The 16,406-nt window shown below is 35.0% G+C and overlaps 1 protein-coding gene across 1 annotated transcript; it reads left to right on the top strand.

Annotated features, from left to right (window-relative positions):
- Window positions 1-16: 16 nt before the first annotated feature.
- Window positions 17-15,899, top strand: QTRT2 (queuine tRNA-ribosyltransferase accessory subunit 2). Its single transcript, XM_081327221.1, has 9 exons — window positions 17-65; window positions 3,621-3,834; window positions 4,444-4,499; window positions 5,850-5,926; window positions 6,129-6,338; window positions 7,379-7,578; window positions 11,017-11,168; window positions 12,926-13,040; window positions 14,765-15,899. Exons 1-9 carry the CDS (start codon window positions 62-64, stop codon window positions 14,994-14,996), a joined length of 1,260 nt encoding a protein of 419 aa, XP_081183347.1. The 5' UTR covers window positions 17-61; the 3' UTR covers window positions 14,997-15,899.
- Window positions 15,900-16,406: the final 507 nt, after the last annotated feature.

Genomic DNA, 16,406 nt, shown 5'->3' with positions numbered 1-16,406 from the left:
GTGTTACGAAAAAAAATCAAAGGCCGTAACGGAAACGGCGTTTTGTCGCGTGCGGGGATTGATGTGTAAGTGTAATTGCGCGTGATTCAATTGCTATTTACGCTCTTGGCCAAAAGCAAGCACCGTATTGTCCTAAAGGTGCTTTTCCAGGAGGCAGCTTGTTTTTCTTTGAAGACGTTTCCTGACAGTTAGAACAATTAACCAGTGGAACAACCTGCCTCCAGAGGTGGTGAATGCTCCAACACTGGAGGTTTTTAAGAAGAGACTGGACAGCCATTTGCCTGAAATGGTATAGGGTTTCCTGCCTGAGCAGGGGGTTGGACTAGATGACCTCCAAGGTCCCTTCCAACTTTATATTATTATTATTATTATTATTATTATTGTTATTGTTGTTGTTGTTATTATTATTATTATTATTATTATTATTATTATTATTATTATTATTATTATTATTATTATTATTATTATTATTATTCTCATCCAAGAAGCTTCTTCAGCTCTGATTGGATGGTCGGGATGGAAGGATTTATATTCCTTGCAGACAGCTGGTCATTTGCCTTGTGCAAGGAATATAAATCCTTCCATTTCCCACCATTCAGTCAGAGCTGAAGAAGTTTCTTGGATGAGACGCGAAACGTCTTCAAAGAAAAACAAAGTCCAGTTGCCTCCTGAAAAAGCACCTTTGGGACAATCACGAGCTGGGTGACTGAGAATCTCCATAGATAGGTACCGTATTGTGGAAACACGGGGTTTGCTAGTTTCGTCTCCTACTTTCTTTTACCTAGTTTGTCCATAGGACTAGATAACTGGTGCGCCAGTTGCGGCCCTATCTAGACCGGGATGCCTTGCGCACGGTCACTCATGCGCTCGAGACCTCTCGTCTTGATTACTGCAACGCTCTCTACATGGGGCTACCCTTGAAGACCACTCGGAGGCTCCAACTGGTACAGAATGCAGCCGCGAGAGTTGTATCGGGGGTCTCCCGATACTCCCGTGTTACACCTTTGCTCCGCGAGCTGCATTGGTTACCAGTTGTCTTCCGGGTGAGGTTCAAGGTGTTGGTAATGACCTACAAAGCCCTCCATGGCATGGGTCCAGAATACCTTGGGGAGCACCTGTAGCCGGCGTCATCTTCCCTCCGCCCAGTACGCTCCCACAGAGAGGGCCTCCTCAGGGTGCCGCCAGTCAAAGAATGCCGACTGGTGACCCCCAGGGGGAGAGCGTTCTCTGTGGGTGCACCGGATTTATGGAACCATCTTCCGGTAGAGCTCCGGATGGCGCCCGATCTCCGCTCCTTCCGGCGCGACCTTAAAACCCATCTCTTTAACGAAGCGGCCCTGGCCTGATGGGACGGGGTGGGATTGTTACTATGATTTTAATTTTAAATTTGTATTATTATGGGCACTGTTTAATCATGTTTTAATAATTTTAATTTTTTTGTACCTGTTTTTATGTATTGCCCTGTTAACCGCCCTGAGTCTCTTGAGAGAAGGGCGGTATATAAATTAAATAAATAAATAAATAAATAAATAAATAACACCCACCCACCCCAAAAGAAAAACCCTGGTGCCTCAGTTGTATCGTAATCGTGACTTCTGTATCCCTCAGTGCACTGATTCTGGAGATGCTGTCACAGCACATTTGGAGGTCTATGGAGATTCTCAATCATCCAGGTCACGGTTGTCCCAAAGGTGCTTTTTCAAAAGGCAATTGGGCTTTCTTGATTTTTTTTTCTTGAAAACGTTTTGCTTCTCCAAGAAGTTTCTTCAGTTCTGACAAAGTCCAGTTGCCTTTGGAAAAAGTACTTTTGGAGCATATTTGGAGGGTGTTGAATTGGGTTTTCTGTACATTATAGGCAAAATATATTAAAAGTTTCTACTGTATACTTGGCTTTTACTACTGTAGTTTGGAGAGAGTGTTTGGAGATATAAAGAAAATTAACAAGCCTTTTAAAAAAATTAATACAAACCTTTTTCATTTAATGGAATTAAAGCATTCAGTGTTATGAGGCTGTCACTCTAGTGGGGCCTTCCAAATCTTGGTTGCAAAAATCTGAAGGATCACAAAATGTCAATACAAAGAGACAAGAAAATATACCCCTTGCCATCCCTTTAGTGCTCATTATAGATTTGCATGAAGCCCAGATTTAGTACCCATACCACAGAGTGTTATTCCAGTCCATTACCAGTGTTATAAATATTATTTCCTAGTCCATTTAAGTGGCATGTTTTGGTGTATAAATTAAGTAAGGTATCCTGTTGTCTTATACATAGTTTGGATTCTACTTCATGAAGTCCATTCTCATTGGTGCTTATGAGAGTTGAAAACAAAACGTGCATAGTAATTCATTACTTTTATTTGAATGCAGGGAAAATAGTAATGCCCTCCATGATACAAAATTTCATGCGATATCAGTGTAAAATAAATAATACATCATGATCATTATACTAGAGAAAACTGGTTCAAGATGTTTATTGATGCTATATTGCTTCAGTATTGATAGTTAAAATAACTCATTTTCTACAAGTTGTTAGAAATTCCATAATCATCTTAAAACATTTCATATTTGATGACAACATCGTAAAGTCCATCAGTTCTGGAAGATAATTTATTATAGAATGAAAACAAATTCTAAATGTTGAATTCCCTTTCTGACAGCCATTTTTCTGTTAAAGGTACCCAAGGTACAAAGTATAGCTAGTTGACTTGCATATGGTAACAGCTGCCAGGATACTATATGCTTTTAATTGGAAGTCACATATAATTCCCTCCATAGAAAAAATATGTTGTAACACTGTGCGTGCATCTTCTCACATATAGGCTTTTATTGCATTCATACTTTGAGTTTCTCTTAATACACGGCTTTCATATCTTAAGTTTTTATTTGGTTTCCTAAATAAAGGTAAAGTTCTTAGATCATGCAGAAATTTTGTAATTTTTCATTTTGACATGATTACCATTAACCACTATTGTAGTTAATTATTGCACATTGACTTGATACTATGAAAATATTTGTAAATATTTTAATTGATATAAGTTGCTCTAATATGCAGCACCAATCAAATGTTGCTTTGAAATTTTTATTGAGGATTGTGAAGTATGTCAGCCTGTTTTCTATTTTTTTCTTATTTTCCTTTCCATTTTCTCTAGATGTTTTTTAAAAAATAATTAATAAAATAAAAAATTGTATTAAAATTTACTACTGTGCTATTTTTCTTGATTTGGGGAAGTGTTATGAATAAATGTCTTAAATACAAACTCCACAAATGTTCCAAAATATTGGCCTCTCTCATTCCAATGATTTCATGACAGCAGCAGCCACATTCTCTGTTATAATTCTATGTTAGAATTATAACACATTCTCTAGTCTTATAATCACACTAGAAATCCATATGTGTATAGAATATAATTTATATTTTACAAGAATCAATAGATGCTCTATATTTTATAAGATAAAATGGAATGGGAGCTATTGGGGGAAAAAATAAGTTCTTTGCTTTTTACAGTTTTCCTCAGAAGGGACTTTCTCAACTTACTGAAAGAATATTGTTAAAGTCAGAGAGGTGCTGCATTTGTTTGACAAAAGGCTCTGCTTACTGATCATTTTGCTGTTGTCTCAGGTGTGTTGATGAAGATGAAATTAAATCTCTGCAAAATAGTTGATAACTGTCGCCTTGGGACACTGACAAATCTCGGCAAGAAAGGGGCTCAGTCGATGGAAATTCCAGGATGTCTGCTTTATACCAAAATGGGATCAGCACCACACCTTACCTACGATACACTACAGAATGTTCAAGGTGTTCCTGTGGTTCGCCAGATTCCACTTACAACACTGTGAGTGCAATTTCAGCTTTTGTAGGTAAAAGAGATGTGGCAAATGCAGACTTTGATCTGATAGGTGTGTGTTTTACATATGTATATAAAAGATAAGATAACCTTTATTGCCATTTTTTACTGTGGGCACAACGGCACACATCATGTATGTAATGTATTAATTTTTACACTCCTGATAGAATTATATTCAAATACTGCTGTCCTATTTGTGCAAATATAGGCCTTTTAATTTCAGCAGGATTCATTCTCAAAATTCTTCAATTAGCTCTCGGATTGCAGCCTGAGATTCCAATGATACAGTGGTTTTATGAGCTAGCATTAAATTGCATAATCTTTTAGTTTACTGGCCATCTATAGCAACACTAGTCACTTCTGAGGAAGCTGTTTTTGCACTTTAAGAAATACTTTGCATTATAATTCCTCAACTATATTAGATAAAAGATATTTATTGGATAGTGAGAAGCTATCACCTCGGACTTCAGTGAATTCATATGCTGAGAGGTTTTTTTCAAAATGCATTATTTACATTTTGTCCATTTATGTCTTATGTCTAAAATGCATCACTTGGATAGCTGTCTATATCTAACATGCTTTTCTGTTTGGATGCAGAGCAGATCTTCAAGAGGTTTTGCAGGAATATAAAGAAGGAATTGGAAAATTCATAGGTAAAAGTACAGGGGTGGCTTTTCAATCATTAAAGGAGCATATTAATGTATGTGTCATTGCACTGAAAACTATTTGGAATAGCATGTTATCCATATACCACTAAAACCTTTATGTCTCTAACTTTAAACTGGGCAAAAAAGATGCATCATAGGGCAAAAATATGTCAACAAAGTACCTCAAATGAGCTAACCTACAGAATGCCATGATCCAATACTCCTGAAGAAATGAAATGAATGAATCTGTTGTAACTGGTTCAGTGCTGCCGGGCTACTGTGTGAGCCTGAAATTCAGCAATTCAGTGATAATTTCCAGGCTGCTTGCATTATTCTGAGGAATTATGGTTCCCTCAATTAGCAGCAGCCACTTGGGAAAGGGATGGAAGGAAGGAGGAACAGAGGAGAAAGGAAGAAAATATCTGAGCAGAAATTAATTGTTCCCATAACTCTCCAGCTCTCATGATGGGAACAATAACAAATGTGGAATCCTTGGTGCTGTCTCAGCTTGATTGTTCAGAGAGCATCAAGGACTTTTATTGGCAATAGTAAGTTTCTTGCATTTTGACTAATTGTAAGAGTCAGTAAGAAATTCTGATGGTTTTTTTCCAATGCTCTAAGTTGACATTGCAAAAGAAAGTATCTTTTTTGTCTAAGTGAAATCAATAAATGTGATACTCCCATGTGAGAGCTTAGGGAGCTGAATTCCTGGAAATAAAATTAATACTTTTTGTGAGCGATCCCCATAAGGCATGCTTTTGGCAACCTTTGTTTACTAATTTTTGATCAGTTATGATCCAGGAGATATGCCTTTGGATTTAAATAAGGATGAGGTAGATAAAGACATGATCCATTTGAAATTATGGGATAGAGATGGCACTGGTGATTGACTTTTGCTTGTTGCAAAGGATGTTGATTAAATTACTTAGGATTTATTTGGAAGTTTAATATAATTTTTGACTAGTCTGTATGACGTGTCAAACCTAGAGGCCTCTTCATTTTTATTATTAAATTTGAAATCCTTAAATTCTACACCACTTACATCATACAACACTCTAGCCATTCTGTGCAAATGATGAAGTGAGCTTTAGTTCCTGAAAACGCATGCTCTTTTTTTTAAAAAAAATGTTACTGGGATAAGTTGCTATCAGATTCCTTCTGATTTTTTGTTAGCAGAAACTAACAAGGTAGATCTTTCTCTTACATTGTCCTGAAAAGTAACTAGAAATGATTAGTGGAATGTTATAGTTTTTGGAAGTTTTGGCTATTAATAGTTTATTTAAGTGATACAATACAGTATTATGATAGAAAAAATTCATTCTGTATATTAAAGATAACATTTTATTTTGGACTCAGGTATGCCAGAATCTATATTATATTGCTCTCTTCAAGACCCTGCTGTTTGCTCCCCTCATGGCTACAACAGCATGAAGGTATAGTAAATTTGAGTATTTAGTGACTTTTCAGTCTTTGCTATTCACTCCCCTCCCTACTGTTTTTTAAGGAATGATAGTACTGTAATAGTGGCAGCAACTGAAGATTCCTGCATAGCCAGATGAAAAAACAAGTAGGTGAGTGGGATTAATTCATAGTGGATAAAATCATCTAATTTCTTTCTTTCCTTATTTCTGGCAGGCTGTATCTATATGGAACAATAGAGGACGGAAAGAATTCACAGCATCAAAGTTCATGGACATCCAAAAGGTTATCCAACCAGACTGGTTCCAGTGTTTATCAGATGGAGACACTATTTCAGGAGACACCTCTAGAAAGAGAGCCAAGAAATCTGTAGATCGATCATTGTGCTTTTTGGATGAATGTCTACAGCTGCAAGAAAATTCTCCAGTAAGTATTAAATCTTTCTGAGGGGTTTATACACATTGTAGTTACTTGCTATTTTTTAGATAGTTTGGTAAACGCAACTTGCAAAATTTTTGCATTGTTTCAGACAACTCCTATATTTATGAATCTATAGAACAGAATAAGTACACTGCCTTTTTCATTCTTTCTGTCTTCTTTTCTGTTGTATAGCGCTAAATATAAGGTTCATCCCCTTTGTATTATTAATTTAATTTTATATTAATAAACCAAATTATTTTAAAGCTGTGTTGTTGCGCACTCTTCCGCCAAACCCTTTTGCAAAATATCACAGCACTCTAATTGGAACCATTTCAGTTTATCAAATGGAAACTTAATTTCTCTCTCAGAATCTGTGAATATTGTTTTATTTAAAATGTTCATATTTGTCTTTATAAAGCCCTTGAAGCTTGGAATAAATATTTAAAATAATAATACAAAATAAATTTCATATGGAGTCTCTATCTTTGTGTTGGCAGAAATGCCAATTATAACGAAAAAATAACTTTAATATATGTATTGAGAAACTAGTATATACATTATCTTTTCTTTGCAAAACAAAAATTGCTCTAGTATTAGTCATTTGGCCTTTTAAAATAATAATAATAAAAAAACTAGTTTAAATTTCAGGTAGGAAAAATAATGCCCAGGAGTCTTTTATAAAGAAGTGGCAATTAAATCTGAATGGGAAATTATATGTCTCTGATGGAAGAAAATTTCAATCTGCTAGGGAAAATAGTTAAAAAATAGTTAAAATATTGTTAACTAGAGCCATCAATAGTAGGACTATGAATCATACATGAATTTAAGGTATTGCCTAAGATCATAATATTAATGATATGGGGATGGAAGAAAAAAAATAAATGCCAGTTTTTTGTTCTATGCTCACCCTATACTTATTGTTTGGTATCACTGGTGCAACCATTTGCAGAAAAGCAGACTACTTGCCATTCCAACTCTGTCCAACATCTGTTGAGCCAAAGATGTATTTATATTTTATATAAGTATATGACTTTCTTTTATACCAGGAATTGCAACAGAGTTTAATGATTGGGGTTATTGAAGGTGGAGATGTGCTGGAGGAAAGAGTAAGGTCAGCCAGGGAGACTGCCAAGAGACCAGTGGCTGGATTTCTTTTGGATGCCTTTCAAGGAAATACCATGACTAAAGAGACTAAATTGGAGCTCTTATCCTCAGTTACAGCTGAGTTGCCAGAAGATAAACCAAGGTCAGAGCTAAAAAATGGGATTTTTATTTAAGCATACCTAATACAGCACTTGGATGGCTTTTCGGAAACTCAGAGCACTTTTAAAGGAATTACTGTCTTAGGTGGTATTGCAAAATTAGATTTTAGTAATTTAAGACAGTCTTGAAAAATTTTCAGCTGATGTTTGCTGCATGAGCTGCTCCTGTCCCTTTGTTTTATTGTCCACAGCACCCACAATTATGCTAGGAAGTAAGAAAATGGCCATTTTTAAAGCGATTTGGCAATCTTTTATAAAGTTATGTCATTCACCCAAATACATTCAAAATCAGGGAGAAAAGGTTGGAATTTGTGATCCCATTATTTGTGATTATTAAGTTTGAAGTTATTATAGTATCATTAATACAGATACAAGTTTTACATTATTTTTGTAAATTCATTTAGCACCATAAAATTATTATTTAAAAAAATACCAATGACAAATGATACTAGTATTTTTCAACTATTGTAGTACTACTTCAAACTGACAATGAGGCCTCAATCAATTCATTCTGTGAATTGCAGATCCTTATTTTATAAAGCCATCTGCAAATAACCATTTTGGGTAAAGAATGTTGATTTGATTTGATTTGATTACCCACTGCCAAAATGACTTTACATAGTACACAATATCAAACAAGCAACAAGACAAAAACACAATACAATAAAAATAAGATAACATCTGATCACGCAATGCATTGTATATACAAAGACTCAACCAATAAATGGGACCCATCCACCCCCTTCCACCTGGAGTATACCCAGGGATCAGCTTGCTTTCCAGTTTTTAAAGTGCATGTGTGTATGTGTTTGTACATGGAAAGAAGAAGAATTGGTTTCAGAGTTTTCTAGTTCAGCTTCGAATCCTATTGTTCAATGTTCCTTAAGCGAACCCATTTCTCTTTAATTCTAACCAAAAAGTCTTTCAAAAATAATTGATATTGAATAATAGCACAGTTTGCCTTCCTTGTGATAAACAGGTCATTTTTATAATAATTATCATTTTTGTTCTCTCAGGTTTAGATAAAGATGTATTATACAAATAAAGGGAGACAACAGTATGCATTACCCTATTTTTAATAAGTATCTTAGATTGCTATTAGAAAGGTTGCATTTAAGGAACTACAGATGTTAGTGAATTGTGTAATTGTTTTGTTAACAGAATGTAATTATCTTATTCAGGAAGCTTAAAAACTAAATTAGTTTATATAGTTGTCAGCACATTACTCCTGTGGAGAGCAAAATTGCTATTCCTTCACCTCTCCAGTCTTGTCAGATGTGCCAAATGAATTTAGAGTCTGGCATGCCTAATAACAGTGCAAGAAGCTTGGTAAACCCAGCTACATTTTCAAGCCCCAGGGAGACATTTTGGTGTATGCTGTTGGAAAAACATTGTTTCATTTGTATTTCCAAATATTATTTTGATCACAACAAGGTTACGTTGAATTAGAAATTCTGAAAGTCAATTTTGCAATTGATTCATCCCTTTTGCTTTGCTTTGGTTTTTCCATGACAAGAGAATTCTAAAAAATGTGTGTATTGTGTATTTGAACTTAGTTGGGTTTTTTTTTTTGGCTTCAACCAAACATGACTTGGGATGATTGCATGGAAAAGTCAAGTCAACATTTTCAGAAGTGATTTGCCATTGGCTTATTTTAGGGCTAAGAGAGGATGACTGGTACAAAATCCTTTAGTTAGTTTCTGTGCCAAAGCAAGAGTAGAACAAGTTTTCTTGCTTCAAGTCCAGTACATTAGCCATTAGATCAAATGAGCTGTCAGGTATATTTTTATGCATCCTCAGTTGTTGTTGTTTTTAATCCCATTTATATCCCGCCCTTCTCCGAAGACTCAGGGCGGCTTACAATCTAAGAAGCACAAATCAATGTGCTTAGCAATAGCCTTCATTCTATGTATATGCCTGTTTATTAGGGCTTTCGGGCCCCGCCAAGCGGCATTATTACAAAGTCAGCTTATTGCCCCCAAGAATCTGGGTCCTCATTTTACCTACCTCGGAAGGATGGAAGGCTGAGTCAACCTTGAACCTGGTGGGATGCGAACCTGCACTAATTGCAGGCAGCTGGTGTTACTTAAGGAGGCATTAGCCCACTGCTCCACCAGGTTTTGAGAAGCTCTGTATATTACAATACTGTCATTATGTATAGTTCGGTAGTGATGTAATGCCAGGAGCCCAGTGCAGCTTTCCCTACTTCCAGAATGGTACAGAGGCTTCTGGCAGTGCAAAAATATCATTAAAATACCATTTGAAAGAATGGCTGGATTTTGTCTCCATTTATTTTGGAAAAATATCACCACCATCAAGAATCTGAGGATACTGGAGTCTGCAGCTGGAATGTTTAGGGCCACATTACACACACAAGTATGATGTATCCTTCAGAGTTTTAGGTGATGAGAATGTTCCCTTTTTCATTTTCTTTCACTGTTAAGGGAACATATATTATGAAACAGCAACAGGCATAAACTAGCATGTTTAAGAAATTAAAAACACAGTCTCTTGACTGTTACAATTTCAGTACCTGTTCCAGTGTGTTACTAAAATAGTGTAATTAGTCAAATATAATGTCCATTGGGATGCAAAGCAATTTGATGTTCATTGGGAAATGTTGAAGAACTTAGAAACAAAAAAATAGTTATAGAGAAAGTTTTGATTAAATTTAGTGGATTCAACTACTATTTCACGTGCTCAAGATGTTCAAGATATGGTTGGTAACTTATAGATCCTTACAGCAGTTTTTTTTTTTGCCAACTAAGTGCCTTTCAGATGATTCCCAGAATTTCCATCCAATCTTCCTTTCTGTAGACAGATTTTGGAAGAAGTACAACACTTCTAGAGGCTTCCCGTTTTGAGAGAATGGCTTATACAACGAGTAACCTTCACATAAATTACCTCATAAAGTAGGATAGGAAGTTAGCGTTTGAGGTTTTTCTCATCTACTTCTAAATCTTGGAACAAGGCTGTTTTGGAATTCTGATAAATCAGAGTATATGAATCCCAAGACATTTAGAGAGGACATAAGGCCTTCCTCTTCTGTCAGACTTTATGCGACATGCTTCATCTATTACTCAGAAATTTTGTTGGTTGTTTGGGACTAGTTACAAACAGTGCTTTTTTGTAAAAGAAAAAGGTGCCGGAACTCACATGTCATATAACCCGCCTTGCCTACCCTATAAGGTTCCATCCAAAAAAGGTGCCGGAACTCCGTTCTGAGCGTTCTATGAGAAAAAAAGCCCTGGTTACAAATATCTACATGACTTCTTTATTAGGCATAATTACTGTAAATATAACTCAGAAATTGTAAATATAACTCCAGAACTTACCAAGGTAAAATAGGAAAGGAGTATATAGATAGAATAAAATAAATTGCAAAAATGTCAATTATTACTTTTTGTTTTGATCCATTGCAGACTAATCCATGGAATTGGTAAACCAGATGAAGTTCTGGAGTGCATTAAAAGAGGAATAGATATTTTTGATAGTTGTTTTCCTTACCAGGTGACAGAACGATGCTGTGCTTTGTCCTTCAGTTATGATTATCAGCAGAATTCTGAATCAGCAGGTATTGGTCTTGATAACCTTTTGTGCATTTTATTGGGATATTTGAATAAAATGTTGGTAATGTGAGTTTTAAAATTCTTTAAATTTTCCTTAAATTTCTTAGATTCCAATCTGTTCACCTATTCTTCTGTTTAACATCCTTCTAAGGTAAAGGTAAAGGTTCCCCCGCACATGCGTGCTAGTCGTTTCCGACTCTAGGGGCCGGTGCTCATCTCCGTTTCATAGCCGAAGAGCCAGCGCTTGTCCGAGGACGTCTCCGTGGTCATGTGGCCGGCATGACTAGACGCCAAAGGCGCACGGAACGCTGTTACCTTCCCACCGGAGTGGTCCCTATTTTTCTACTTGCATTTTTACGTGCTTTCGAACTGCTAGGTGGGCAGAAGCTGGGACGAGTAACAGGTGCTCACTCTGTTACGCGGCACTCGGGATTCGACCCGCCAAACTGCCGACCTTCTGATCGACAAGCTCAGCGTCCTAACCCGCTGAGCCACCGCGTCCCTTATAACATCCTTCTAAGAATGTTCTAATTATGTTGTTAATCACCTTCTCTTTTTTGTCCTATTGCACTGTAAATAAAACCTCACTTCTTATATTAGAAGTGCTTCTTCCAATGGAGGCTTATGGTTACATTAAGGCCACTATTATTTATAGTAAGACCTCAGTTTAGCATATCTCAGAACAGCAGATTTTGCATTCAGTGAACTAAAGTTCTACAACAGTTTATACAATTACTGTAATAATTTCATCATATAAATGATATGTAGATACACGTGATCTAATTTCCATCATATTGGCAAAGAGATTTTGCAAATTATGTAAATCATCCCAGTGACTTCATATTTGACTTGTTATGAAAAATGACATCTCTTTCCCCCCATTCATTAATTAAAACAAGGTTTTGCTGATGATTAGCATTTTAAATCAGAAGATTTAAATAACTCCTCATTTCAACCCCATAGGGTGAAGAAACCAAGATACTTTTTAAGGACTTTTTCTTGTGCTGCTTTTTTCTTTAAAAAGCAAAGTAAAAAAACCTTATATGTTAATCAGAGTCATATGTGCACAATTTGTTGTTTTGTTCTTAATGGCTAGGATTTTCATACCTTGACAGCTCAGATCTTTTATATCTGTTATCTTTACATTGTTTAGAAGCTTCGCACAATTTAACAAGTCATACAGATTCTACAGTAACATGCAAATATTAAATAATCTATTGTTTTGCTCACCATTACTGTATAAGACAAGTTGTCAGATCTCTGTGCATTTTATTAAAGTATATACAGACTCATATAGTTTTAGAATATTCAAAAAATGAAGAGCATTTCTATGTATTTGATATCTTTTTTCCTGATCATGATTATGAAAGATTCATTCTGCTAGACATTTACAGTTGGAAAATAGGATGTTTTCCTTTTTAACATTATATCACTGCCTTGATGGCTCAACCTCCTTTTTCTGATTAAATTGTAAGAGTAAATTGATAGAACATGAATGTTTTAATTAAAAATAAGTACAAGTCCACATTGCATTTAATAAAATTTGGTTAGAAAGTTGCTTATTTTGAGTAAGTAGATAGTTATAAAACAATGAGAAATGCAGCCATTTACATTTCAAGCTTTTAACATTAGATTCTCTCTCTCTAACCTATTTTACTACCTTGTAAGTATGAAGACTATTTGATTCCATATTTTGTGACAACTATTTAAACATTTTAAATAGTGCCATAGCCTTTAAGTTTGAACTTCTCCTTTTTTGCAGATATAAAAGAAGATGGAAAAACAGAAGTGAGGAAAGATGATGAAAAAACAAAAGATGAAACATGCAGTGAAGCTCAAGAAATGACTTCATTTGAAATATGTCTGAAAGAAATAAAGTATGTTGGTTTCTGGTTACTTAAAATTCCAGCTTTTCCTATAGGTGGATCCCGAGTAATGTTATCGTGGTCTTTGCATTAATTGGGAAATAAGTTCTCCTGAACATTGTGTGCCTAATTTCATAAACAGGTGGTTGTTTAATGTTCCCCACTCCCACCTTTTTTTGCCATCTTGAGGACTACTACTAATTACAGTTGCTGAAAATTATTATTGTGGTTGTTTACCAATTTCACTCAAAAAGTGAAGTTTTAGCCCTAACAGAAGTTTAGCATTTGAAAAGAAAAATTCTCAATTTTTCTCTGATAAAACCTTAACTCTTCAAATTTTGCACGATCTGACAAATTACATGGAAACCATTGTCGTCAAAAGGGTCCTTTTTATACTTTATTTATTTATCTGAAAACAAGTACCACTGAATTTAAAGGAACTGTTAAGTCATTCTGCATATGAATTTACTGTGTCTTGAGTAAAGTCATGGCTGATCAATAATTCTGCAGAATGCCAATAATCATTCATTCCTAGTTGCTATTGAATAAATATCCTGTCTCCTATTTGCTACTAAACACTGTTGATGCTTTTAAAACTAGGTATGTCTGGGCGAAGGAAAAATTAGTTCACAACTATTTTTTTTAAAAAACAACATTTTTCATGGCTTGGGATTTGATGGTCTGCTTTAGACATTCTTGGGGGATGATCTTATAGTTAGAGACGTTCATGAAAGCTTAATTGTCCTATTATATGATGTGTTGAGCCATATAATTTCATAGGGTTAACAGGATACTTAGATATCTTCATCATGATGTTTTTGCAACTATGTGCTTAACAGTCTGGTTACATGGATCTCTTGTAATGTTAAAAATGTAATAGAGCTTTCTCAGAGTGTTTTTTCTCCATGAGTGACATCATTTAGAAGAGAACAGGGTCATACTTGCTGGTTCTGTCTTGTTCCTTGTCCCCTACTACTTTGGTCCTGCTGTAATCATGTCATGTATTAAAAAAAATTCTAAAAAAAAATCCAGCATGCCAGACTTGTAGGGGCAGTTCCCCATATTAAACATTCCTTTTCATATTTTTTTCTATGCAGGTTGGACCACTGGGGAATACAATAAAATAATATAATCATTATCAAAAATAAGTCTGAATAAAAGTATAAAATACAGAGAACAGCAGTAATTCAAACTAAAAAGAAATTGCTAAAATTTTTCATTATGAGGATCACGACAGCACATATTTTTAAATTCCATAATATTCTGGTTGGTGTTTTCTTGACTGATAAATCTTTTGTCAACTGATCTAATATCTGTTGTTAATTTTAACCACAATATTACAGCAGAATATGCTAGCAGGTCTCTAGATTGTAAGCTCCTTATACTGATGACCTGTTCTGACATTTTTTTTTAAGAACCATGTATATGGATAATGGTATATAATGATGATAATATCAGTGATCGTTAAGTGTTCATGCTGTATTCAGCAATTAGCTTATAGTTAGTTTTTAGAGTTACCACATTGGTCCAAAAGTTTAGGCTTAGCTGCACGGATGATATTTATTTATTTATTTATTTATTTATTTATTTATTTATTTATTTATTTATTTATTTATTTATTTAATTTTTATACCGCCCTTCTCCCGAAGGACTCAGGGCGGTGTACAGGGCAATACAATAAAATACAATATATAAAAATTTACTTCTTATTCCTGAATGTGCTTTTTCTCTTTTAGGTACCAGGAAGATTTTAACCCTTTAGTAAATGGATGCTCATGCTATTGCTGTGAAAACCACAGTCGTGCCTATATTCATCACCTCCTCATGACCAAAGAGCTGCTGGCTTATGTGCTTCTTACGATGCATAACTTTCAGCATTACTTTAGTTTCTTTTCTTCTATCCGAAATGCTTTGAAAGAAGATAAGTTGGATCAGTTGAGCATGATTATCAGCAGGCAAGCCCTCTAAGGTCAGATATGTAAAAAAAAACAACCCTGCTTCACCAACTTGGCTTACCCTTCTGGATCAAGATTATGGTATACAACGAGGGATACCATGACAGACGAAAATCCATATTTTGCCCAACATCTCATATCTGAGTATAACTTTCTTAGTCCCTGTAATTTTGGGAAAGGCTGAGATTTTTTTTCCAGAGGTATTAATCTTTGAAAAGGATAAAAATAAGAATATTCTCTTGGAAGAATTCACATATTTTTCTGAATTGTATTAATGATATTAATAATTTATGGACATTTGAACTTCAGTGAGAAGAAAAGAACATCCACTAATCAGGAGAATGGGAAAACCACGCCACATCAGTTTGCGATACAAGTGTACTATTATTGTATATTAATTTATTTTGGGTTTTTTAAAAAAAAAATATATCAGGAAGAGGTGACATACAGTAGCTAAAAATCATAGGAAAAAAAATAGTTCCTGTTATGGATTATGTCTCACTTGGACACTTCTGATGGTGGGAACATTTTAAAATGATGCATTCCTTAAAAGTCCTCTGTGTTCTTGTTGAACAGAGAACTTTTTTCATATGTTGTAAGTTGCCTATTAGACAACCTGATTTTAATAATAACAAAAGGTGGCTGTTTATCTCAAGAGTATGGATTGCACTCTTTCAACAATATCCTTTTACGGCAGTGTTTTGAGGGGATGAGTAAGGTTTTGATAGTAAAAGCAAATCTAGCAAATAATATATTTCAGGTTTCTTTATATTATTTGCTTCAATTTTCTTTTTTACTGGAGTTTTTATTACTATATTTGAACGTTAAAAGTTTTTATATTATTAAATTTATTATACTGCAGGGGGAACTTTAACAAAACCCTTAAATTTTTGTATTATATCTTATATTTATTATATTGTATCATATATATGCAGTGAGGAATGAGGGGAAAAAGAGAGGGAGGGAACTCATAAAATAGAGAAATAGTGTGAAAGAGGAAAGATGATCCTGCAAAAGGCCAATATGAAGACTGGAAGGATAAATTGTCCCCATCTCTCTTGTAAGAGCCAAGTCTAATTAAGAAAGTGCTGAATTTAAGCATTACTGAAAACAATGCAGTAATTATCAGTGGTCAATATGAATTTGTCAAAAACAAATCTTAATTGACTTACCTTATCTCATGTTTTGATCAATCATGTTACATGATTCACACATGTAATACCATTACAGTATGAGCTGTATTGATTGCCTGGTTGTTTTCAGATGCAGTTCAAGGTGCTGGTTGTCTCCTTTAAAGCTCTTCAGGCTTGGGACCAGATTACTTAAAACCATTGTGCAGTGATTTCTACCTGTCCAAATTTGTCTGTTAGGTTGAGCATGCTAAGGGTCCTGTCAACCAAGGAATGTTGGCTGGCAGGGCCTA

This window comes from Vipera berus, assembly GCF_964194415.1.
Source record: "Vipera berus genome assembly, chromosome: 4".
In the NCBI taxonomy this organism is placed as follows: Eukaryota; Metazoa; Chordata; class Lepidosauria; order Squamata; family Viperidae; genus Vipera; species Vipera berus.
The sequence above is the reverse complement of the archived record's forward strand: the minus strand, read 5'-3'. Positions and strand labels throughout refer to the sequence as shown.